Raw genomic sequence first — 27170 nt, 5'->3', positions numbered from 1 at the left:
TTTAAAATACAGAGTTTGAGAGCATGTGGGATTCATGAGAAGAAGAAGTGTAGGTCCCCCAAGGAAAACTTTTTTGAGGCTAAAGCATATTGGAAAATGGAAAGATCAACAATGAGTACAAAGTATTGAAATAGTCATAAAGATTACATTAAGAATGTTCTAAAGAGTAAGAAATAATTTTAGAAATTTATAAATGATAAGTCCAGTCCTTGGAAGTCATTTGAGGCTTAATTTTTTTTCACTATAACTTTCTTCACCCCCAAATTAAATAGTTCCACCCGAGGGAGAACTTGATGCTGAATTAAGGAAGACACTCATATTACGGGCTGGAGTTACGATGAGACTCTATGTACCAGTAAGAGGACGTCCACCTCCGAAGATTACTTGGTCGAAGCCGAATGTCAACCTAAGAGAAAGGATTGGACTGGACATAAAGTCAACTGACTTTGACACTTTCTTGCGCTGTGAAAATGTGAACAAATATGATGCGGGAAAATACATCTTAACTTTGGAGAACACCTGTGGTAAAAAGGAATATACCATTGTAGTGAAAGTGCTTGGTAAGTCTATCTGAAAAAAAGAATTGTATGTTTAAAATTATGACTTATGTATTTTCTATATATCCATTTCTTACTTACTCATTACTAATCCAGATACTCCTGGGCCACCTGTCAATGTGACTGTTAAGGAAGTATCCAAAGACTCTGCTTATGTTACCTGGGATCCTCCTATTGTTGATGGTGGAAGCCCCATCATAAACTATGTGGTTGAAAAACGTGATGCAGAAAGGAAGTCCTGGTCTACAGTGACAACTGAGTGCTCAAAAACAAGTTTCAGAGTATCTAACTTGGAGGAGGGGAAGTCCTACTTCTTCAGGGTATTTGCTGAAAATGAGTATGGTATCGGTGATCCTGGTGAAACACGAGACGCTGTCAAAGCTTCCGGTGAGCAAATGAACTACAGCTCTGTCCAGTTGAGTGACATCCTACCTTGGTTATCTGAGGCTTAGCCTTATCATTTCTTCTTTGCTTTAGAAACCCCTGGACCAGTTGTGGACCTGAAAGCATTGTCTGTCACCAAGTCATCTTGTACCATTGGCTGGAAAAAGCCTCGTAGTGATGGTGGAAGTCGAATTACTGGATATGTAGTTGATTTCCTGACTGAAGAAAATAAGTGGCAACGTGTTATGAAATCATTAAGCCTGCAGTACTCCACGAAAGATCTGACTGAAGGGAAGGAATATACCTTCAGAGTGAGTGCTGAAAATGAAAATGGAGAAGGAACCCCAAGTGAAATCACTGTTGTGGCAAAGGACGATGTCGGTAAGCTTCTCCCTATACATCTTCATTTTCTCTTTACTGTCATTGGCCATTGAAAGTGTGTCCTTGAGCCCTACTCACTAGCTTATCAAAAAAAATCCTTTAAAATCTATAATGATCTGAAAATGCTAATTACCTGGTCTTAAAAATGATGACAATTCATCTCTGCTGTTTTACAGTGGCTCCTGATCTTGACTTAAAGGACCTACCTGATCTGTGCTATTTGGCTAAAGAAAATAGCAACTTCCGTCTTAAGATTCCCATCAAAGGCAAGCCAGCACCATCAGTATCCTGGAAGAAAGGGGAAGATCCTCTGGCAACTGACACAAGAGTCAGTGTTGAGTCAACTGCAGTTAACACAACTCTTGTAGTGTATGACTGCCAAAAATCTGATGCTGGAAAATACACAATCACACTTAAGAATGTTGCCGGCACAAAGGAAGGAACCCTTTCCATAAAAGTTGTTGGCAAGCCTGGCATCCCTACTGGACCAATCAAATTTGATGAAGTCACAGCAGAAGCCATGACCTTAAAGTGGGGTCCTCCAAAGGATGACGGAGGTTCTGAAATCACCAACTATATCCTAGAGAAGAGAGATTCTGTAAACAACAAGTGGGTGACATGTGCCTCAGCTGTCCAGAAAACCACCTTCAGAGTAACCAGACTTCATGAGGGTGTGGAATATACCTTCAGGGTCAGTGCTGAAAACAAATATGGTGTAGGAGAAGGCCTGAAGTCAGAGCCAATAGTGGCTAAGCATCCATTTGGTAAGTGCCTCAAGGTCAGAAAATGAAGTAAAACATGGTTTTGTGGAGGCTCCCTATTTATATATCTTGCATTATGTACTTTCTCCTAGATGTACCTGATGCTCCCCCACCTCCTAATATTGTGGATGTCAGACATGATTCAGTGTCTCTGACTTGGACTGACCCCAGAAAAACGGGTGGCTCTCCAATTACAGGTATTTAATTTGCTCTTATCCTACAGTTTTTACATCGATGTTCCTTCCAAATATTTCCCTAGAAACAAGATGACTGTGTACTCATTCATAAAACAAAGTACACATACAATAATGTATTTTTCTTTCAGTACATATGGCTAATGTTTTATTTCATTGAAAACCTCCTATTGTAACAGTTAATAAGGTCTTTCTTAGTGAATATATAATGTGGGTTAAAACTGTTGAACAGGACCATAACTATGCCTATTTCAAGAAAAGAAATGGCACTATGTTTGGGCAATAAGAGTATAGAGAACAAGAATGATCATCTGTTCAATATATCCTATTATAAATAATTTTGACAAAGATACATATAAATTTTTAAAATTCGTCTATGTTTATACTTTCTATCTGAACTAAGACATTCATGGGATATTTGCAGGGTATCATATTGAGTTCAAGGAAAGAAACAGCCTTTTGTGGAAGAGAGCTAACAAGACTCCTATAAGGATGAAGGACTTTAAAGTGACAGGATTAACTGAAGGTCTTGAATATGAATTCCGAGTTATGGCAATCAATTTAGCAGGAGTGGGCAAGCCAAGCCTGCCATCAGAGCCAGTTGTGGCACTTGATCCAATTGGTAAGCCATTATACAAAGAAAAACTTAAGGGCATTTGCTACCTGAAGCAAATGTTGGTATTTGTTTGATTGGCTTTATTTTTGTTTTAGATCCTCCTGGCAAACCTGAGGTTATTAATGTAACAAGGAATTCAGTGACTCTCATATGGACTGAACCCAAATATGATGGTGGTCATAAGTTAACTGGATATATAGTGGAGAAGAGGGATCTACCTTCTAAATCTTGGATGAAAGCCAACCACGTTAATGTCCCAGACTGTGCCTTTACTGTAACTGATCTTGTTGAGGGTGGAAAATATGAATTTAGAATTAGAGCAAAGAATACAGCAGGTGCCATTAGCGCTCCATCGGAAAGTACAGGAACTATTATTTGCAAGGACGAATATGGTAGGTCAATTTTACTTTTCACTTTATTTAAAAAATAGCAATTGAACCTCCTTCCTTTTCTGATTGAAAATGTGTTTTTTTCTTTGCAGAGGCACCAACCATTGTCCTTGATCCCACAATAAAAGATGGGCTAACAATTAAAGCAGGGGATACCATTGTTTTGAGTGCCATTAGCATTCTTGGCAAACCCCTTCCAAAGTCAAGTTGGTCCAGGGCAGGAAAAGACATTAGACCATCAGATATTGCTCAGATAACTTCAACCCCAACATCTTCCACACTTACTGTCAAGTATGCCACTAGAAAAGATGCTGGTGAATATACTATCACTGCCACCAATCCTTTCGGCACAAAGGAGGAGCATGTGAAGGTAACAGTCCTTGATGTGCCTGGTCCCCCAGGTCCTATTGAAATCAGTAATGTTTCTGCTGAAAAAGCAACGCTTACATGGACACCTCCTTTGGAAGATGGCGGATCACCAATTAAGTCCTATGTTCTTGAAAAGAGAGAAACCAGTCGACTTTTGTGGACAGTGGTTTCTGAAGATATTCAGACTTGCAGGCATGTGGTAACCAAGCTTATCCAAGGAAATGAGTACCTTTTCCGTGTCTCAGCTGTAAATCATTATGGCAAAGGAGAACCTGTACAATCTGAACCTGTCAAAATGGTAGACAGATTTGGTACGTAGAGCACAGGAGAGAATTGACAAAAACATTTATAGCAGACTTTAGGAAATCATGGATTTCTCATAAATTTTCTTCTTTTTTAGGTCCTCCTGGTCCTCCTGGAAAGCCAGAGATATCAAATGTCACTAAGAACACTGCCACTGTCAGCTGGAAAAGACCAACTGATGATGGTGGCAGTGAGATCACAGGATATCACGTAGAAAGGAGAGAAAAGAAAGGCTTGCGGTGGGTGAGAGCAACAAAGACGCCGGTTTCTGATCTCAGATGCAAAGTAACAGGACTGCAAGAAGGAAACACCTATGAATTCCGAGTCAGTGCAGAAAACAGAGCAGGAATTGGGCCACCTAGTGATGCTTCAAATTCTGTTCTAATGAAAGATGTAGCATGTTAGTATTTATCTTTCTCAACACTGTAATTTGGGAATTCCAACATTTGATATAAATTATTCAAAAGCCAAAGTCTTAACATACACATCTTTTCTTTGTTTCTTTTTCAGATCCTCCAGGACCTCCTTCAAATGCACATGTCACCGATACTACCAAGAAATCTGCTTCTTTAGCATGGGGCAAGCCTCATTATGATGGTGGACTAGAAATTACTGGCTATGTGGTCGAACATCAAAAAGTAGGAGATGAGGCATGGATAAAAGACACAACCGGAACTGCCCTCAGAATTACTCAGTTTGTTGTCCCTGATCTTCAGACTAAAGAAAAATATAACTTTAGAATCAGTGCTGTCAATGATGCCGGTGTTGGGGAGCCAGCAGTGATTCCAAATGTTGAAATTGTAGAGCGGGAAATGGCTCCTGATTTCGAACTAGATGCTGAGCTTCGAAGAACACTTGTGGTCAGAGCAGGACTCAGTATCAGAATTTTTGTGCCAATTAAAGGTCGTCCTGCTCCTGAAGTGACATGGACCAAAGATGATATCAACCTAAAGAACCGGGCCAACATTGAAAACACAGAATCATTTACTCTTCTGATCATCCCAGAATGTAACAGATATGACACTGGTAAATTTGTGATGACCATTGAAAACCCTGCTGGGAAGAAAAGTGGCTTTGTTAATGTCAGAGTCTTGGATACACCAGGTCCTGTCCTTAACCTGAGGCCGACAGACATCACGAAGGACAGTGTCACGCTGCACTGGGACCTGCCTCTGATAGATGGGGGCTCACGTATAACAAATTATATTGTGGAGAAACGTGAAGCCACACGGAAATCTTATTCCACAGTTACCACTAAGTGTCATAAATGCACATATAAAGTTACTGGCTTGTCTGAGGGATGTGAATACTTCTTTAGAGTGATGGCAGAAAACGAATATGGAATTGGGGAGCCGACAGAAACTACAGAACCTGTAAGAGCCTCCGAAGCACCATCACCCCCAGACAGCCTTAACATTATGGACATAACCAAGAGCACAGTCAGCCTGGCATGGCCCAAACCCAGGCATGATGGAGGCAGCAAGATCACTGGCTACGTGATTGAAGCCCAAAGGAAAGGTTCTGACCAGTGGACCCACATCACAACTGTGAAAGGGTTAGAATGTGTTGTGAGAAATCTCACTGAAGGGGAGGAATACACCTTCCAGGTGATGGCAGTGAACAGTGCCGGGAGAAGTGCCCCTCGAGAAAGCAGGCCTGTCATTGTGAAGGAGCAAACGATGCTTCCGGAGTTGGATCTCCGTGGCATCTATCAGAAACTGGTCATTGCCAGAGCTGGTGAAAATATCAAAGTGGAAATTCCAGTGCTTGGTCGACCAAAGCCCACAGTTACATGGAAAAAAGGAGACCAGATTCTTAAACAGACACAGAGAGTTAATTTTGAAAATACAGCAACTTCAACCATCTTAAATATCAATGAGTGTGTCAGAAGTGACAGTGGGCCCTATCCACTCACAGCAAAGAACATTGTAGGAGAGGTTGGTGATGTCATCACCATTCAAGTCCATGATATCCCAGGGCCACCTATAGGACCAATCAAATTCGATGAAGTTTCATCTGATTTTGTAACCTTCTCTTGGGACCCACCTGAGAATGATGGAGGAGTACCAATAAGCAACTATGTAGTGGAAATGCGACAGACTGATAGTACTACATGGGTGGAGTTAGCAACCACAGTAATACGCACGACCTATAAAGCCACTCGCCTTACTACTGGAGTGGAGTATCAATTCCGTGTAAAAGCTCAAAACAGATATGGAGTTGGACCAGGCATCACATCAGCATCTATAGTTGCTAACTATCCATTTAAGGTTCCTGGGCCTCCTGGTACCCCTCAGGTTACTGCAGTTACCAAGGATTCAATGACAATTAGCTGGCATGAGCCACTTTCTGATGGTGGAAGCCCCATTTTAGGATATCATGTTGAAAGAAAAGAACGGAATGGTATTCTCTGGCAGACTGTGAGCAAAGCATTAGTACCAGGCAACATTTTCAAATCAACTGGACTTACAGATGGCATTGCTTATGAATTCCGAGTAATTGCAGAAAATATGGCAGGTAAAAGCAAGCCAAGCAAGCCATCTGAACCAATGCTTGCTCTGGATCCCATTGACCCACCTGGGAAACCGATACCTCTGAATATTACTAGACATGCAGTGACTCTTAAATGGGCTAAGCCTGAATACACAGGAGGCTTTAAAATTACTAGTTATATAGTCGAGAAGAGAGACCTCCCTAATGGACGGTGGCTAAAGGCCAACTTCAGCAACATTTTGGAGAATGAATTTACAGTGAGTGGCCTAACAGAAGATGCTGCATATGAATTCCGTGTGATTGCCAAAAATGCCGCTGGTGCTATTAGTCCGCCATCTGAACCATCAGATGCCATCACATGTAGAGATGACATTGAAGCACCAAGGATAATGGTGGACGTTAAATTCAAGGACACTGTTATATTAAAAGCAGGTGAAGCATTCAAGCTGGAAGCTGATGTTTCAGGTCGCCCACCACCAACAATGGAATGGACAAAAGATGGAAAGGAGCTTGAAGGCACAGGGAAATTAGAAATAAAAATCGCAGACTTCTCCACTCATCTGGTGAACAAGGATTCATCAAGGAAGGATAGTGGTGCCTATATCCTTACAGCAACAAATCCTGGTGGCTTTGCCAAACACATTTTCAATGTCAAGGTTCTTGATAGACCAGGCCCACCTGAAGGACCTTTAGCTGTATCTGATGTAACAGCTGAAAAGTGTGTCTTGTCATGGTTGCCTCCACGGGATGATGGAGGTGCCAAAATTGATCATTACATAGTGCAGAAACGTGAAACCAGCAGACTGGCATGGACAAATGTAGCCTCAGAAGTCCAAGTAACAAAACTAAAGGTCACTAAACTTTTGAAAGGCAATGAATACATATTCCGTGTCATGGCTGTAAATAAATATGGAGTTGGAGAGCCACTTGAATCAGAACCTGTGCTTGCAGTGAATCCTTATGGACCCCCTGATCCACCCAAAAACCCTGAAGTTACAGCTATCACTAAAGATTCTATGGTTGTCTGCTGGGGACATCCTGACTCTGATGGTGGAAGTGAAATCATAAATTATATTGTGGAACGACGTGATAAAGCTGGCCAACGCTGGGTGAAATGCAACAAAAAGACCCTTACTGACTTAAGATACAAAGTGTCTGGACTGACCGAAGGACATGAATATGAATTCAGGATTATGGCTGAGAACGCTGCTGGCATTAGTGCACCAAGTCCTACCAGTCCATTCTATAAAGCTTGTGACACGGTGTTCAAACCTGGCCCACCAGGTAACCCACGTGTTCTGGATACAAGCAGATCATCCATTTCAATTGCATGGAATAAACCTATTTACGATGGTGGTTCAGAAATCACTGGGTATATGGTTGAGATTGCCCTGCCAGAAGAAGATGAATGGCAGATTGTAACACCACCAGCTGGGCTCAAGGCAACTTCTTATACCATCACCAACCTCATAGAGAACCAAGAGTATAAAATCCGCATCTATGCCATGAATTCTGAAGGACTTGGGGAACCAGCCCTGGTTCCTGGAACTCCAAAGGCTGAAGAAAGAATGCTGCCACCAGAGATTGAACTGGACGCTGACCTGCGCAAAGTTGTGACTATAAGAGCCTGCTGCACCCTCAGGCTTTTTGTTCCAATCAAAGGGAGACCTGCACCTGAGGTGAAGTGGACCCGGGAACATGGAGAGTCTTTGGACAAAGCTAGCATTGAATCCACAAGCTCATACACCCTGCTTATTGTTGGAAATGTGAACAGATTTGACAGTGGCAAGTACATACTAACTGTAGAAAACAGCTCAGGCAGTAAGTCTGCATTTGTGAATGTTAGAGTGCTAGATACCCCAGGCCCTCCACAGGATCTGAAGGTAAAGGAGGTCACAAAGACATCTGTCACATTGACCTGGGACCCTCCTCTCCTTGATGGAGGCTCAAAAATAAAGAACTACATTGTTGAAAAGCGAGAATCAACAAGAAAAGCATATTCAACTGTTGCAACCAACTGTCACAAGACTTCCTGGAAGGTAGACCAACTTCAAGAAGGCTGCAGTTACTATTTCAGGGTTCTCGCTGAAAATGAATATGGCATTGGACTGCCTGCTGAAACCGCAGACTCTGTGAAAGCATCAGAACGACCTCTTCCTCCAGGAAAAATAACTTTGGTAGATGTCACAAGAAACAGCGTGTCACTCTCCTGGGAGAAACCAGAGCATGATGGAGGCAGCCGAATCCTAGGCTACATTGTAGAGATGCAGAGCAAAGGCAGTGACAAATGGGCCACATGTGCCACGGTCAAGGTCACTGAAGCCACTATAACTGGATTGATTCAGGGTGAAGAATACTCTTTCCGTGTTTCAGCTCAGAACGAGAAGGGCATCAGTGATCCCAGACAACTGAGTGTGCCAGTGATTGCCAAAGACCTTGTCATCCCACCAGCCTTCAAACTCCTGTTCAATACTTTCACTGTACTGGCAGGTGAAGACCTTAAAATTGATGTTCCATTCATTGGACGCCCGACACCAACTGTGACCTGGCACAAAGATGATGTACCACTGAAGCAGACAACTAGAGTAAATGCAGAGAGCACAGAAAATAATACACTACTGACAATAAAGGAAGCCTGTAGAGAAGACGTTGGACATTATGTGGTCAAACTGAGTAATTCAGCTGGTGAAGCTACTGAGACCCTTAATGTTATTGTTCTTGACAAACCAGGGCCTCCAACTGGACCAGTTAAAATGGATGAAGTGACAGCCGACAGTATTACTCTTTCTTGGGCACCACCAAAGTATGATGGTGGAAGTTCCATCAATAATTACATCGTAGAGAAACGGGACACTTCCACAACCACCTGGCAAATTGTGTCAGCTACAGTTGCAAGGACAACAATAAAAGCTTGCAGATTAAAGACCGGATGTGAGTATCAGTTTAGAATTGCTGCTGAAAACAGATATGGAAAGAGCACCTACCTCAATTCAGAGCCTATCATAGCTCAGTATCCATTCAAAGTTCCTGGTCCTCCTGGCACGCCATTTGTCACACTCTCCTCCAGGGACAGCATGGAGGTACAATGGAATGAGCCAGTCAGTGACGGAGGAAGCAGAGTCATTGGCTATCATCTAGAACGCAAGGAAAGAAATAGCATCCTCTGGGTCAAGTTGAATAAAACACCTATTCCTCAAACCAAGTTTAAGACAACTGGCCTCGAAGAAGGCATTGAATATGAATTCAGAGTCTCTGCAGAGAACATCGTGGGCATCGGCAAGCCAAGTAAACCATCAGAATGCTACGTAGCTCGAGACCCATGTGATCCACCAGGGCGGCCAGAGGCGATCATTGTCACAAGGAATTCTGTAACTCTTCAGTGGAAGAAACCCACCTATGATGGTGGAAGCAAGATCACTGGTTATGTAGTTGAGAAGAAAGAATTGCCTGAAGGCCGCTGGATGAAAGCTAGCTTTACAAATATCATTGACACACAGTTTGAAGTAACTGGCCTAGTTGAAGATCACAGATATGAGTTCCGAGTTATAGCTCGCAATGCTGCAGGTGTGTTTAGTGAGCCTTCCGAGAGCACAGGAGCAATAACAGCACGAGATGAGGTAGATCCACCCAGGATAAGCATGGACCCCAAATACAAGGATACAATTGTGGTTCATGCCGGTGAGTCATTCAAGGTTGATGCAGATATATACGGCAAACCAATACCCACCACTCAGTGGATAAAAGGTGATCAGGAGCTTTCAAACACAGCTCGACTAGAAATAAAGAGCACTGACTTTGCCACCAGTCTCAGCGTCAAGGATGCAGTACGCGTTGACAGCGGGAATTACATTTTGAAGGCCAAAAATGTTGCCGGAGAGAGATCAGTTACTGTGAATGTCAAAGTTCTTGATAGACCAGGGCCACCTGAAGGACCTGTTGCTATATCAGGGGTTACGGCAGAAAAATGCACACTAGCTTGGAAACCCCCGCTTCAGGATGGTGGGAGTGATATCATAAATTATATTGTGGAAAGGAGAGAAACCAGCCGCCTAGTTTGGACTGTGGTTGATGCCAATGTGCAAACTCTCAGTTGCAAGGTTACTAAGCTTCTTGAAGGCAATGAATATATTTTCCGTATAATGGCAGTAAACAAATATGGTGTTGGTGAACCTCTTGAATCTGAGCCATTAATTGCCAAGAATCCATTTGTAGTGCCAGATGCACCAAAAGCTCCAGAAGTTACAACGGTGACCAAAGACTCAATGATTGTCGTATGGGAAAGGCCAGCATCGGATGGTGGCAGTGAAATTCTTGGATATGTTCTTGAAAAACGAGACAAAGAGGGCATTAGGTGGACAAGATGCCACAAGCGTCTGATCGGGGAGTTGCGCTTGAGAGTAACTGGACTTATAGAAAATCACAATTATGAATTCAGAGTCTCAGCTGAAAATGCTGCTGGACTTAGTGAACCAAGCCCTCCTTCTGCTTACCAAAAAGCTTGTGATCCTATTTACAAACCAGGCCCTCCAAACAACCCCAAAGTCATGGATGTTACCAGATCTTCAGTTTTCCTTTCTTGGAGTAAACCAATATATGATGGTGGCTGTGAAATCCAAGGATACATTGTTGAGAAATGTGATGTGAGTGTTGGTGAATGGACAATGTGTACTCCACCAACTGGAATCAATAAAACAAACTTAGAGGTAGAGAAGCTACAGGAAAAGCATGAATACAACTTCCGCATTTGTGCCATTAATAAAGCTGGAGTTGGTGAACATGCTGATGTTCCTGGACCTGTATTAATTGAAGAAAAACTGGAAGCACCAGATATCGATCTTGACATGGAACTAAGGAAAATTATAAATATAAGGGCAGGTGGCTCTTTAAGGTTGTTCGTTCCCATAAAAGGCCGTCCTACACCAGAAGTTAAATGGGGAAAGGTGGATGGTGAAATCCGAGATGCAGCTATAATTGATGTCACTAGCAGTTTCACTTCACTTGTTCTTGACAATGTCAATCGATATGATAGTGGAAAATATACTCTCACATTAGAAAACAGCAGTGGAACAAAGTCTGCCTTTGTTACTGTGAGAGTCCTGGACACACCAAGTCCACCTGTTAACCTGAAAGTCACAGAAATCACCAAAGACTCAGTATCAATTACATGGGAGCCTCCTTTGTTAGATGGGGGATCCAAAATAAAAAATTACATTGTTGAGAAACGTGAAGCCACAAGAAAATCATATGCTGCTGTTGTAACAAATTGCCACAAAACTTCTTGGAAAATTGATCAACTCCAAGAAGGTTGCAGTTATTACTTTAGAGTCACAGCTGAGAATGAGTATGGTATCGGCCTACCTGCCCGTACTGCTGACCCAATTAAGGTTGCAGAAGTTCCACAACCTCCAGGAAAAATAACTGTGGATGATGTCACCAGAAATAGTGTCTCTCTGAGTTGGACAAAGCCTGAACATGATGGCGGCAGTAAAATCATTCAGTATATTGTGGAAATGCAAGCTAAACACAGTGAAAAATGGTCAGAGTGTGCTCGAGTAAAGTCCCTCGAGGCAGTAATTACCAACCTAACTCAGGGAGAAGAATATCTTTTTAGAGTTGTTGCTGTAAATGAAAAGGGGAGAAGTGATCCTAGGTCCCTTGCAGTTCCAATAGTTGCCAAAGATCTAGTCATCGAGCCAGATGTAAGACCTGCATTCAGCAGTTACAGCATACAGGTTGGCCAAGATTTGAAAATTGAAGTACCAATTTCTGGACGTCCTAAGCCAACCATCACCTGGACTAAAGATGGTCTTCCACTGAAGCAGACCACGAGAATCAATGTTACTGATTCACTTGACCTCACCACACTCAGTATTAAAGAGACTCATAAGGATGACAGCGGACAATATGGAATCACAGTCGCCAATGTTGTTGGTCAGAAAACAGCATCCATCGAAATTATAACTCTAGATAAACCTGATCCTCCAAAAGGACCTGTTAAATTTGATGAAGTCAGTGCTGAGAGTATTACCTTATCCTGGAACCCTCCAGTATATACAGGAGGCTGCCAAATTACTAACTACATTGTTCAGAAGAGAGATACGACCACCACAGTATGGGATGTTGTTTCTGCTACTGTAGCTAGAACTACTCTCAAAGTAACCAAACTGAAAACTGGTACAGAATACCAATTCAGAATATTTGCTGAAAACAGATATGGACAAAGCTTTGCCTTGGAGTCTGATCCAATTGTAGCTCAGTATCCCTACAAAGAACCAGGTCCTCCAGGCACACCATTTGTCACAGCCATTTCCAAAGACTCTATGGTTGTACAGTGGCATGAACCAGTCAATAATGGTGGAAGCCCAGTCATAGGTTACCACCTTGAGAGAAAAGAAAGGAATAGTATTTTGTGGACAAAAGTCAACAAAACTATTATTCATGACACCCAATTTAAAGCACTGAATCTTGAAGAAGGCATTGAATATGAATTCAGAGTTTACGCTGAAAATATTGTTGGTGTCGGCAAAGCAAGCAAGAATTCTGAATGCTATGTAGCACGAGATCCCTGTGACCCACCAGGAACACCAGAAGCAATAATAGTTAAAAGAAGTGAAATCACTTTACAGTGGACCAAACCTGTATATGATGGTGGAAGTATGATTACAGGCTACATTGTAGAAAAGCGTGATTTACCTGACGGTCGCTGGATGAAAGCCAGCTTCACCAACGTCATTGAAACTCAATTTACTGTGTCAGGTCTTACTGAAGATCAAAGATATGAATTCAGAGTCATTGCAAAGAATGCAGCTGGTGCCATAAGTAAACCCTCTGACAGTACTGGACCAATAACTGCCAAAGATGAGGTTGAACTTCCAAGAATTTCAATGGATCCAAAGTTCAGAGACACAATAGTGGTGAATGCTGGAGAAACATTCAGGCTTGAGGCTGATGTCCATGGAAAGCCCCTACCTACTATTGAGTGGTTAAGAGGAGATAAGGAAGTTGAAGAATCTGCTAGATGCGAAATAAAGAACACTGATTTCAAGGCTTTACTTATTATAAAGGATGCCATTAGAATTGATGGTGGACAGTACATCCTAAGAGCCTCCAATGTTGCAGGTTCTAAGTCATTCCCAGTAAATGTAAAAGTATTAGACAGACCAGGGCCTCCGGAAGGGCCAGTTCAGGTTACTGGAGTCACTTCAGAAAAATGCACTTTAACATGGTCTCCACCACTTCAAGATGGTGGCAGTGACATTTCTCACTATGTTGTTGAAAAGCGAGAAACCAGCCGACTAGCATGGACAGTTGTTGCTTCAGAAGTTGTGACTAATTCTCTGAAAGTTACCAAACTCTTAGAAGGGAATGAATATATTTTCCGTATAATGGCTGTCAACAAATATGGTGTCGGAGAGCCTTTGGAATCTGCACCGGTACTAATGAAAAATCCATTTGTGCTTCCTGGACCACCCAAAAGCCTGGAAGTTACAAACATCACCAAGGACTCCATGACTGTCTGTTGGAACCGTCCAGATAGTGATGGTGGAAGTGAGATCATCGGTTACATTGTAGAGAAACGAGACAGAAGTGGCATTCGGTGGATAAAATGTAATAAACGCCGCATCACAGATTTGCGTCTGAGAGTAACGGGCTTAACAGAAGAGCACGAGTATGAATTCAGAGTCTCTGCAGAAAATGCTGCTGGAGTTGGAGAACCTAGTCCAGCTACAGTGTATTATAAGGCTTGTGATCCTGTGTTCAAACCTGGCCCGCCTACCAACGCACACATTGTGGACACCACTAAAAATTCAATCACACTTGCTTGGGGCAAACCCATCTATGATGGTGGCAGTGAGATCCTGGGATACGTCGTAGAAATCTGTAAAGCAGATGAAGAAGAATGGCAAATAGTCACTCCACAGACTGGCCTGAGAGTCACACGATTTGAGATTTCAAAACTCATTGAACACCAAGAATATAAAATACGAGTCTGTGCCCTCAACAAAGTTGGTCTAGGTGAAGCTGTATCAGTTCCTGGTACTGTGAAACCAGAAGATAAACTTGAAGCTCCTGAACTTGACCTTGACTCTGAGTTAAGGAAAGGAATTGTGGTAAGAGCTGGTGGCTCTGCCAGAATTCACATCCCATTCAAAGGTCGTCCAACACCTGAGATCACCTGGTCTCGAGAGGAAGGTGAATTCACAGATAAGGTCCAAATTGAAAAGGGAGTAAACTATACCCAACTTTCAATAGATAACTGTGATAGAAATGATGCTGGCAAATACATTCTCAAGTTGGAAAACAGCAGCGGATCTAAGTCTGCTTTTGTAACTGTGAAAGTTCTCGACACCCCAGGACCACCACAGAATTTGACAGTCAAAGAAGTGAGAAAAGATTCTGTCCTACTGGTATGGGAACCACCTCTCATTGATGGGGGAGCAAAGGTCAAAAACTATGTTATTGACAAACGTGAGTCAACCAGAAAAGCATATGCTAATGTGAGTAGTAAATGCAGCAAAACAAGTTTTAAAGTTGAGAATCTTACAGAAGGAGCCATTTATTACTTTAGAGTCATGGCTGAGAATGAATTTGGAGTTGGCGTTCCAGTGGAAACCGTGGATGCCGTGAAAGCTTCTGAACCTCCTTCCCCACCAGGAAAGGTTACACTCACTGATGTGTCCCAGACCAGTGCATCACTCATGTGGGAGAAACCTGAACATGACGGTGGTAGCAGAATCCTGGGGTATGTTGTTGAAATGCAGCCCAAAGGAACTGAAAAATGGAGCGTTGTGGCTGAATCCAAAGTCTGTAATGCAGTTGTTACTGGTTTGAGTTCTGGACAAGAATATCAGTTCCGTATCAAGGCTTTCAATGAGAAAGGAAAAAGTGATCCAAGAGTGCTTGGTGTTCCTGTCATAGCCAAGGACTTGACTATACAACCTAGTTTTAAGTTACCATTTAACACATATAGTGTCCAAGCTGGAGAAGATCTTAAAATAGAAATTCCAGTTATAGGCCGACCAAGACCTAAAATATCTTGGGTCAAAGATGGTGAGCCTCTGAAGCAGACAACAAGAGTAAATATTGAAGAAACAGCTACTTCAACTATCTTACACGTTAAAGAAAGTAGCAAAGATGACTTTGGAAAATATACCATAACAGCAACAAACAGTGCAGGTACAGCAACAGAAAATCTCAGCATTATTGTTTTGGAAAAACCTGGACCTCCAGTTGGACCAGTGAGGTTTGATGAAGTTAGTGCAGACTTCGTGGTCATATCTTGGGAACCTCCAGCCTATACCGGTGGCTGCCAAATTAGTAACTATATCGTAGAGAAGCGAGATACAACCACCACCACTTGGCACATGGTATCAGCAACAGTTGCAAGAACAACAATTAAAGTAACCAAATTGAAAACAGGCAGTGAGTACCAGTTTAGAATTTTTGCTGAAAACAGGTATGGAAAAAGTACCCCCCTGGATTCCAAACCAGTTATTGTACAATATCCATTTAAAGAACCTGGACCACCAGGAACTCCCTTTGTGACATCAATCTCAAAAGATCAAATGACTGTACAATGGCATGAACCAGTTAATGATGGAGGCAGCAAAGTTATTGGCTACCATCTTGAACAAAAGGAAAAGAATAGCATTTTATGGGTCAAGTTAAATAAAACTCCCATCCAAGACACCAAATTCAAAACAACTGGGCTTGATGAAGGCCTTGAATATGAGTTCAAAGTTTCTGCTGAAAATATCGTTGGCATTGGCAAGCCCAGCAAAGTGTCAGAATGCTTTGTTGCTCGCGATCCATGTGACCCACCTGGTCGTCCTGAAGCCATTGTTATCACAAGAAACAACGTCACACTGAAATGGAAGAAACCTGCCTATGATGGTGGCAGCAAAATAACAGGTTATATTGTAGAAAAGAAAGATCTACCTGATGGCCGTTGGATGAAAGCCAGCTTTACCAACGTACTAGAAACTGAATTTACAGTGAGTGGACTTGTAGAAGACCAAAGATATGAATTTAGAGTTATTGCAAGAAATGCAGCTGGCAACTTTAGCGAACCATCTGAAAGTAGTGGTGCCATTACTGCAAGGGATGAAATTGATGCACCAAATGCTTCACTGGATCCCAAATATAAAGATGTCATTGTTGTCCGTGCAGGGGAGACTTTTGTTCTTGAAGCTGATATCCGTGGCAAACCAATACCTGATATTGTTTGGTTGAAGGATGGAAAAGAACTTGAAGAAACAACTGCTAGGATGGAAATTAAATCTACTATTCAGAAAACAACTCTTGTTGTCAAAGATTGTATACGGGCCGATGGAGGTCAATATGTTCTGAAACTCAGCAATGTTGGTGGTACAAAGACTATACCAATCACAGTCAAGGTACTTGACAGGCCAGGACCTCCTGAAGGGCCTCTGAAAGTTTCTGGAGTTACTGCAGAAAAATGTTACCTGGCATGGAACCCACCTTTGCAAGATGGTGGTGCTAGTATTTCACATTACATCATTGAAAAGAGAGAGACAAGCAGACTCTCTTGGACCCAGGTTTCAACAGAGGTACAGGCCCTTAACTACAAAGTCACTAAACTTCTTCCTGGTAATGAGTACATTTTCCGTGTCATGGCTGTGAATAAATATGGAATTGGAGAGCCCCTGGAATCTGAGCCTGTTATAGCCTGTAATCCTTACAGGCGTCCTGGTCCTCCTTCAACACCTGAAGCTTCAGCAATCACCAAAGATTCTATGGTAGTAACCTGGGCACGCCCAGTGGATGATGGGGGTGCTGAAATCGAGGGCTACATTCTTGAAAAACGAGATAAGGAAGGCGTTAGATGGACCAAGTGCAACAAGAAAACACTGACTGATCTCCGGTTCAGGGTAACTGGACTTACTGAAGGTCATTCCTACGAATTCAGAGTTGCTGCTGAAAACGCAGCTGGTGTGGGTGAGCCTAGTGAGCCATCTGTTTTCTACCGTGCGTGTGACACCTTGTACCCACCAGGTCCACCAAGTAATCCAAAAGTGACAGACACTTCCAGATCTTCTGTGTCCCTGGCATGGAATAAGCCAATTTATGATGGTGGGGCACCTGTGAAAGGCTACGTCATTGAGGTCAAAGAAGCCACCGCTGATGAATGGACAACATGCACACCACCGACAGGTTTACAAGGAAAGCAGTTCACAGTGACCAAGCTTAAAGAAAATACTGAATATAACTTCAGGATCTGCGCCTTCAATTCTGAAGGGGTTGGTGAACCTGCAACTATACCTGGTTCAGTCGTTGCTCAGGAGAGAACAGAACCACCAGAAATAGAACTTGATGCTGACCTCAGAAAGGTGGTCATTCTACGTGCAAGTGCTACTTTACGCTTATTCGTCACTATCAAAGGTCGACCAGAACCTGAAGTCAAGTGGGAAAAAGCAGAAGGCATTCTTACTGAGAGGGCCCAGATAGAGGTGACCAGCTCCTACACAATGTTGGTGATTGATAATGTGACCAGATTTGATAGTGGTCGGTATAATCTGACATTAGAAAATAACAGTGGCTCCAAAACAGCTTTCGTGAATGTGAGAGTTCTTGACTCACCAAGTGCCCCAGTGAATTTGACGGTGAGAGAAGTGAAGAAAGACTCAGTGACTTTGTCCTGGGAACCACCACTTATTGATGGAGGAGCTAAGATCACAAACTACATCGTTGAAAAGCGAGAAACTACAAGAAAAGCCTATGCTACTGTCACAAACAATTGCACTAAGAATACCTTTAAAATTGAAAATCTACAAGAAGGATGTTCTTACTACTTCCGTGTCTTGGCTTCCAATGAATATGGAATTGGTTTGCCAGCTGAAACAGCTGAGCCTGTGAAAGTATCTGAACCACCCCTTCCACCTGGAAGAGTGACTCTTGTGGATGTGACCCGGAACACAGCTACAATTAAGTGGGAGAAACCAGAAAGTGATGGTGGCAGCAAAATTACTGGTTATGTAGTCGAGATGCAGACTAAAGGCAGTGAAAAATGGAGCACTTGCACACAAGTGAAGACCCTAGAAGCAACTATATCTGGCCTGACTGCTGGAGAAGAATATGTCTTCAGAGTAGCTGCAGTTAATGAAAAAGGAAGAAGTGATCCAAGGCAACTTGGAGTGCCTGTAATTGCAAGGGATATTGAAATAAAACCTTCAGTTGAGCTTCCCTTCCATACTTTCAATGTAAAGGCTAAAGACCAACTCAAGATTGATGTGCCATTCAAAGGAAGACCTCAAGCTACTATAAGCTGGAAAAAAGATGGTCAGACTCTCAGAGAAACAACTAGAGTCAATGTTTCTTCTTCAAAGACTGTAACAACACTAACTATTAAGGAGGCTTCAAGGGAAGATGTTGGAACTTATGAACTGAGTGTTTCAAACAGTGCTGGATCCATAACAGTTCCTATTACTGTAATTGTACTTGACAGACCAGGACCTCCAGGACCTATACGTATTGATGAAGTTAGTTGTGACAATGTAACCATTTCTTGGAATCCTCCAGAATATGACGGCGGCTGCCAAATTAGCAACTACATTGTTGAGAAGAGAGAAACCACTTCTACAACATGGCATGTAGTTTCACAAGCAGTTGCAAGAACATCCATTAAAATAGTTCGTCTAACAACAGGAAGTGAATATCAGTTCCGTGTTTGTGCAGAAAACCGGTATGGAAAGAGTTCCTACAGTGAATCTTCAGCTGTTGTTGCGGAGTATCCATTCAGCCCCCCAGGTCCTCCTGGTACTCCTAAAGTTGTGCATGCCACAAAATCTACCATGATTGTTACCTGGCAAGTACCAGTTAATGATGGAGGAAGTCAAGTAATTGGCTATCACCTTGAATATAAAGAAAGAAGCAGCATTCTTTGGTCCAAAGCAAATAAAATCCTCATTGCTGACACTCAAATGAAAGTCTCCGGCCTTGATGAAGGACTGATGTATGAGTATCGTGTATATGCTGAGAATATTGCTGGAATTGGTAAATGCAGTAAATCTTGTGAACCAGTTCCTGCAAGAGATCCTTGTGACCCTCCTGGACAACCTGAAGTCATAAATATCACAAGAAAATCAGTGTCACTTAAATGGGCTAAACCACACTATGATGGTGGAGCTAAGATCACAGGATACATTGTTGAACGTCGAGAACTACCAGATGGCCGGTGGCTGAAGTGCAATTTTACTAACGTACAAGAAACATACTTTGAAGTAACTGAACTTACTGAAGATCAGCGCTATGAGTTCCGGGTTTTTGCAAGGAATGCTGCTGACTCCATTAGTGAACCATCTGAATCCACCGGACCTATTACAGTTAAAGATGATGTTGAAGCTCCAAGAATTATGATGGACGTCAAGTTCCGAGATGTTATTGTTGTCAAAGCTGGAGAAGTCCTTAAGATAAATGCAGACATTGCAGGGCGGCCTCTGCCAGTAGTTTCCTGGGCCAAGGATGGCATAGAAATTGAAGAAAGAGCAAGAACAGAAATTGTCTCAACAGACTTTACTACCTTGTTAACAGTTAAAGACTGTATAAGACGAGACACTGGTCAGTATGTACTAACACTGAAGAATGTTGCAGGAACTCGGTCTGTGACAGTTAATTGCAAAGTACTTGATAAGCCTGGTCCACCAGCAGGGCCGCTTGAAATAAATGGCCTCACTTCTGAAAAATGCTCTCTCTCCTGGGGACGTCCCCAAGAAGATGGTGGTGCAGACATCGACTATTACATTGTAGAAAAGCGTGAAACAAGCCGACTTGCATGGACAATATGTGAAGGAGAGTTAAGAACAACATCTTGTAAAGTGACCAAATTACTGAAAGGCAATGAATATATATTTAGAGTAACTGGTGTTAATAAATACGGGGTTGGCGAGCCCCTAGAGAGTGTAGCTGTGAAGGCACTAGACCCATTTACAGTTCCAAGTCCACCCACATCTTTGGAAATTACATCTGTGACAAAAGATTCCATGACACTTTGCTGGTCAAGACCTGAGAGTGATGGAGGCAGTGAAATCTCTGGATACATAATTGAAAGGCGAGAGAAAAACGGCCTACGGTGGGTGCGGGTAAACAAAAAGCCAGTTTATGATCTGAGAGTGAAATCAACAGGACTTCGGGAAGGGTGTGAATATGAATATCGGGTTTATGCAGAAAATGCTGCTGGCCTAAGTCTTCCAAGTGATACTTCTCCTTTAGTTCGGGCAGAAGATCCAGCGTTCTTACCATCTCCTCCATCCAAACCCAAAATTATGGACTCAGGAAAGACAAGTATAACTATTGGCTGGGTTAAGCCCTTGTTTGATGGTGGGGCCCCAATAACTGGATACACTGTAGAATACAAAAAATCTGATGAAACCGAATGGAAAACTGCCATTCAGAGCTTAAGAGGCACTGAATACACAATAAGTGGACTAACAACAGGAGCCGAATATGTTTTTAGAGTAAGATCTGTCAATAAGGTTGGTGCCAGTGACCCCAGTGATAGTTCTGACCCCCAGATAGCAAAGGAAAGAGAAGAAGAACCTGTATTTGATCTGGACACTGAAATGAGGAAGACCTTGATTGTCAAGGCCGGTGCCTCATTTACCATGACTGTGCCTTTCAGAGGAAGACCAGTACCCAATGTCTCCTGGAGTAAGCCAGACACTGACCTCCGTACTAGAGCATATATTGATTCCACAGACTCTCGTACATCACTTACCATTGAAAAAGCCAACAGAAATGATTCTGGAAAATATACGTTAACGATTCAGAATGTTTTGAGTGCCGCTTCAATGACCATTGTTGTCAAAGTCTTAGATTCCCCAGGTCCTCCAGCCAATATTACTGTACGTGAAGTAACCAAAGAGACTGCAGTGTTATCCTGGGATGTTCCTGAAAATGATGGTGGAGCACCAGTGAAGAACTACCACATAGAAAAACGCGAGGCCAGCAAGAAAGCATGGGTCTCTGTCACCAACAACTGTAACCGCCTCTCCTACAAGGTCACCAACTTACAAGAAGGAGCTATTTACTACTTCAGAGTCGCTGGAGAAAATGAGTTTGGTGTGGGCACACCAGCTGAAACAAAGGAAGGAGTCAAAATAACAGGTGTGTTTTAAGAAGGAAGAAAATCTATATATCTGCATTAATTTTGCTAGAATAGTGTGGCTCATTTTAATTAGTCATTGCTTAATCTTATATGATTTTGGTTCACACCACAAACTATTCATACTATAGAACAAAATGAAATCTCTAATAGAGAAAACTTTTGCTGATTTAAATACAAAATACATAGCTAGAAATTTAAAATGTTGAATTTAAGTAAAATTAAATCTAACTGCATACACGGAGTGGGGCGGGGAGAGAGAGAGAGAGAGAGAGAGAGAGAGAGACAGAGAGACAGAGAGACAGAGAGACAGAGAGAGAGAGACTGACTTTGTGTATATGTATTCAGAAACTGGATGATGAAGTTTCTAAGTTTCTTATGAGATTGGTCATCTTGTTTCTCCTTTTTCTACCCACGATGAATTTGGAGTACATTTTATCATCCAAACTGGTTCAATTTAAAAGTTGAATATTTTGACATGTAATAACATAGTTTGGGGGAGCTTTGGTTGACCCAAAAGCCAAAGTGGTCACATAAAAAGAAAGACTCAAAAGCATATGACCTTCATTTAAAAGTTCTCTCTTGACATTATATGAAGGAGGCACATGGGAAAGAGTGTTGTAATAATTCTTCCCTTTCTTTCAAAACTTTGTTTTCTTAGAAAAACCAAGCCCACCTGAAAAACTTGGAGTGACAAGTGTATCCAAAGATAGTGTTTCCCTGAGCTGGCTGAAGCCTGAACATGATGGCGGAAGCAGAATTGTACACTATGTGGTTGAAGCATTAGAAAAAGGACAGAAAAATTGGGTTAAATGTGCAGTGGTAAAGACAACCCATCATGTTGTTTCTGGTCTGAGGGAGAATCATGAATACTTTTTCCGAGTCTTTGCTGAAAATCAAGCTGGCCTGAGTGATCCACGAGAACTCCTGCTTCCTGTTCTTGTAAAGGAGCAACTAGGTATGTCTAATTCTATGTAGTAACAAATTTTGAACTTATTTGCATTGTTTTAATTTTTAGACACTCTTTTCACCATCATTTTCCATGTTCTTATTTTTCAGAACCTCCTGAAATTGATATGAAGAATTTTCCAAGTCACACTGTATATGTTAGAGCTGGTTCAAACCTTAAAGTTGACATTCCAATTTCTGGAAAGCCACTACCCAAAGTGACCTTATCAAGAGATGGTGTCCCCCTGAAGGCAACTATGAGATTTAATACTGAAATTACAGCTGAGAATCTGACCATCAATCTTAAGGACAGTGTTACTGCTGATGCTGGAAAATACGAGATCACTGCTGCCAACTCCAGTGGAACAACCAAAGCTTTCATTAACATCATTGTGCTGGACAGGCCTGGTCCTCCAACTGGTCCTGTTGTTATTAGTGATATAACGGAAGAAAGTGTGACTCTCAAATGGGAGCCACCTAAGTATGATGGTGGAAGTCAAGTTACCAATTACATTGTACTAAAGAGAGAAACCAGTACTGCAGTATGGACGGAGGTGTCTACAACAGTTGCAAGAACCATGATCAAAGTCATGAAACTGACCACAGGAGAAGAATACCAATTCCGCATCAAGGCAGAAAATCGCTTTGGCATCAGTGATCACGTAGATTCGGCGTGTGTGGTTGTTAAACTACCATACAGTGAGTTTTCAAACTTTTCAAAGATCCCAGGTTTCCATTTACCACAAATGTGCTAAATATCTATATTAACCAATGGGGTTTCTCTCTCTTGTAGCAACACCTGGACCACCATCTACACCATGGGTCACTAATGTTACTCGAGAAAGCATCACTGTGGGCTGGCATGAACCTGTGTCCAATGGAGGCAGCGCAGTCATAGGCTATCACTTGGAAATGAAAGACAGGAACAGTATCTTATGGCAAAAGGCCAACAAGATGATCATCCGTACAACTCACTTCAAAGTCACGACAATCAGTGCTGGACTTATTTATGAATTCAGGGTATATGCAGAAAATGCTGCTGGTGTTGGAAAACCCAGTCATCCTTCTGAACCAGTCTTGGCCATTGATGCCTGTGGTATGTATTTGTCACAAGGACAGTTCTGACACATTGAAAATGCAAATCTTATTTCTGTAAAGCAAAATAAATTGGCATAAGTGACACTAATCTTCTTTCTCTCATTACCACAGAACCTCCAAGAAATGTCCGTATCACTGATATTTCAAAGAACTCTGTTAACTTGTCATGGCAACAACCAGCTTTTGATGGAGGAAGCAAGATTACAGGCTACATAGTTGAGAGACGTGACCTTCCAGATGGCAGATGGACGAAAGCCAGTTTCACCAATGTCATTGAAACTCAATTCACTGTCTCTGGCTTGACTCAGAATTCTCAGTATGAATTCCGTGTCTTTGCTAGGAATGCCGTTGGTTCCATCAGCAATCCATCTGAAGTTGTAGGACCCATTACATGCATTGATTCTTATGGTAAGCATTGTTAGAACTTTGAATCCCAACAGCTACTTAATACTATTTCCTTATTTTAATAACTTTAACTGCATGTTTTATAATGAGGTTTTTGGAAGAAATTAGGAACTAGCTGGGATATTTAGGAAACATCCTTAACTATGAGAGAGGTGAACTATAAGATACCTAAGGGTCTTTTCAAATTCATCCTTTCATGATTCTTTGTTGTATAAGTTGGTGCTTTCATTCCCTTTTAAATCATCAGAGCCAATAGTTAAGTCCATGGGTACATCCTTACAAAATAATGCTCTTAAATAAGTGAAAGACTGTAAACAGGGACTTTGATGATGACAGTATTAGCAGTAGCTAGCATTTATTGAGTAATTATTACAAATACTTTCCCTTAGTTCTAACAACCCTAAAATTAGCCCATTTTACAAGAAAGAAGCTGAGGTTTAAAGTACTTGTGCAATTTCCCCAAGGTCAAGCACTTACTAGTGATGAAGTGGGGTTCTTCAGAACCCTAACATCATTTCCAGTCCAAAATGCACATACTTGACCATTCTGAAAAGTAACTGGTACAAGCAACTAACAATGGTTTGAAAATTGAAATGTCATGAGAGTTCAGAACCCTGTGACACTTCTCCTAAAACTTCTTCATTCTCAAAAGGGAAAACAAGCCACTATATTGCCTGAACAAAGTATCTACTCCCACCCTTGTGTTGAGAATTCCAGGGCTGCTTTGTATTAGCCAGGCTTTATAGACACTGAGTTAGTACTGCTGAGACTGTGAAGCAAAGTCAAATTTAGTTCTGTTTTTCAATGGTTCTAAGCAGCCAGGTATAAAGTCTTCTCAGTGAATATACAATATTGTGAGTAGAGCATTCAGACTTCAAAGGTTTGATGTGAACCACTCCAACCTGGATAGAACCAGTGAAGTGAGACAGGAAAAGAAGACTAGGAAGTAGTCAGAAGACATGGAAAGAAAAACCAGAGTGAAAGGACATGCTGAACGCTGCTTCTTCAGTGATGTTTTCACTACCTTATCCTATTTCATCAATGGGATAAAATACCTAACAGACTTTAAAATATATTTACAAGGCACTAAAGTTCCTGTGCAATTAGTACAGTGTTATTGGGGTCAGAGTTATTTCATAGTATTTCTTCTCCATCCAGAAGAGTGGCTTATAAAATTTAAAAGTTTAAAATAATAGGATATTATTAAAATAACACACACTAGGATTAGAAGTGTGTGTGTGTGTGTGTGTGTATGTGTGCATATGCGTGTGTGTGTATACACACATATAGTTTACTAAGGGCCAGGGACTTTATTTTGAGGTTGCTGCAGCTATTTCTTTCATCTTTAGGATATTTTAAATATTTCTTATTTGTCATTCTTACAGGTGGACCTGTAATCGACCTGCCTTTAGAATATACAGAAGTTGTCAAATACAGAGCAGGTACATCTGTGAAGCTCAGGGCTGGCATTTCTGGCAAACCTGAGCCCACAATTGAGTGGTATAAAGATGATAAAGAATTACAAACCAATGCACTGGTGTGTGTTGAAAATACCACTGATCTCGCATCTATACTCATCAAAGATGCCAACCGCCTTAATAGTGGAAGCTACGAATTAAAACTAAGGAATGCCATGGGCTCAGCCTCAGCCACCATCAGAGTACAGATCCTTGGTAGGTGCTCAACACAGGCTAATGTCATATTTTGTTTGCCTAAAGCGTAGTAATTTAAAATTAGTAGACTTTTAGAAGCACTACATATTGTCTTGTTCTTTCATTTGCAGACAAACCAGGACCTCCAGGTGGACCAATTGAATTTAAGACTGTTACTGCTGAAAAGATAACACTCCTCTGGCGGCCCCCAGCTGATGATGGTGGTGCCAAAATCACTCACTACATTGTAGAAAAGCGTGAAACAAGCCGTGTCGTGTGGTCTATGGTGGCTGAAAATTTGGAAGAGTGCATCATCACAACCACCAAAATTATCAAAGGAAACGAATACATCTTCCGGGTTCGAGCTGTGAATAAATATGGAATTGGCGAGCCACTAGAATCTGATCCAGTTGTAGCCAAGAATGCATTTGGTGAGATAAGATTTCATTAGAAAACTAAAAATCAGGGCTGGGGAAACAGCTCAGTCTGTAGAGTGCTTGCCTTGCAAGCAGAGGCCCTGGGTTCAATCCCCAGCACCGCAAAAAAAAAAAAAAAAAAAAAAAAAGAAAACTAAAAATCATGAGAAATTTAAAGAGAAACTATTCTCTAGCTTATGAATGCTTTTCTTAAAATGATTTCCTTTCGTATCACATCATACCTCAATGTCATTCTTTTCACAGGGTAGAAAATAGAATAAACTAGTATTCTTAGGATTCAAAGATCAAAAGATAGAATTTATGAGTAATGTTGATCCTTTAAACTCATTTGCCTTTTCCTTTCTAAATAGTTACACCTGGACCACCAAGCATACCAGAGGTGACAAAAAGCACCAAGAATTCAATGACCGTTGTCTGGAACAGGCCAGTTGCAGATGGTGGTAGTGAAATAAGTGGCTATTTCCTTGAAAAACGAGACAAGAAGAGTCTAGCTTGGTTTAAAGTACAAAAGGAGACTATTCGTGACACCAGACAGAAGGTGACAGGACTCACAGAAAACAGTGACTATCAATACCGAGTTTGTGCTGTAAATGCTGCTGGTCTGGGTCCATTTTCTGAACCATCGGACTTCTACAAAGCTGCTGATCCTATTGGTAAGTGCTCATATAGGCAACAACAGCATCTTTTGTATAGCTAAATTGTATATGATTATGTAATCACCATTTTATGAATGGCCATTCCAGATCCTCCAGGCCCACCCGCCAAGATAAGAATCGCAGATTCGACTAAGTCATCCATCACTCTTGGCTGGAGTAAACCTGTCTATGATGGGGGCAGTGCTATCACTGGATATGTTGTTGAGATGAGACAAGGAGAGGAAGAAGAATGGACTGTTGTCTCTACCAGAGGAGAGGTCAGAACCACAGAATATGTAGTGTCTAACCTGCAACCTGGAGTCAATTACTACTTCCAGGTATCTGCAGTAAACTGTGCTGGACAAGGAGAACCCATAAAAATGACTGAGCCTGTACAAGCTAAAGATATACTTGGTATGTACAACTG

At 41.8% G+C, this 27170-nt stretch overlaps 1 protein-coding gene across 1 annotated transcript in view; it reads left to right on the top strand.

Moving 5' to 3' along the window:
- Nucleotides 1–27170, top strand: part of Ttn (titin) — a 265315-nt gene that overhangs the window by 211321 nt on the left and 26824 nt on the right. Inside the window, 18 exon segments of the mRNA XM_047544703.1 lie at nt 273–560; nt 654–944; nt 1035–1322; nt 1499–2086; nt 2176–2280; nt 2702–2899; nt 2989–3285; nt 3375–3962; nt 4052–4354; nt 4465–21570; nt 22230–22526; nt 22628–23215; nt 23310–23612; nt 23726–24022; nt 25405–25692; nt 25803–26102; nt 26459–26761; nt 26852–27157. Of these exon segments, the coding sequence (XP_047400659.1) occupies nt 273–560; nt 654–944; nt 1035–1322; nt 1499–2086; nt 2176–2280; nt 2702–2899; nt 2989–3285; nt 3375–3962; nt 4052–4354; nt 4465–21570; nt 22230–22526; nt 22628–23215; nt 23310–23612; nt 23726–24022; nt 25405–25692; nt 25803–26102; nt 26459–26761; nt 26852–27157 (22734 nt within the window).

This window comes from Sciurus carolinensis, chromosome 3 (genome assembly GCF_902686445.1).
Source record: "Sciurus carolinensis chromosome 3, mSciCar1.2, whole genome shotgun sequence".
NCBI lineage: Eukaryota > Metazoa > Chordata > Mammalia > Rodentia > Sciuridae > Sciurus > Sciurus carolinensis.
Note: the sequence above shows the minus strand (reverse complement) of the source record. Positions and strands in the feature narration are given on the sequence as shown.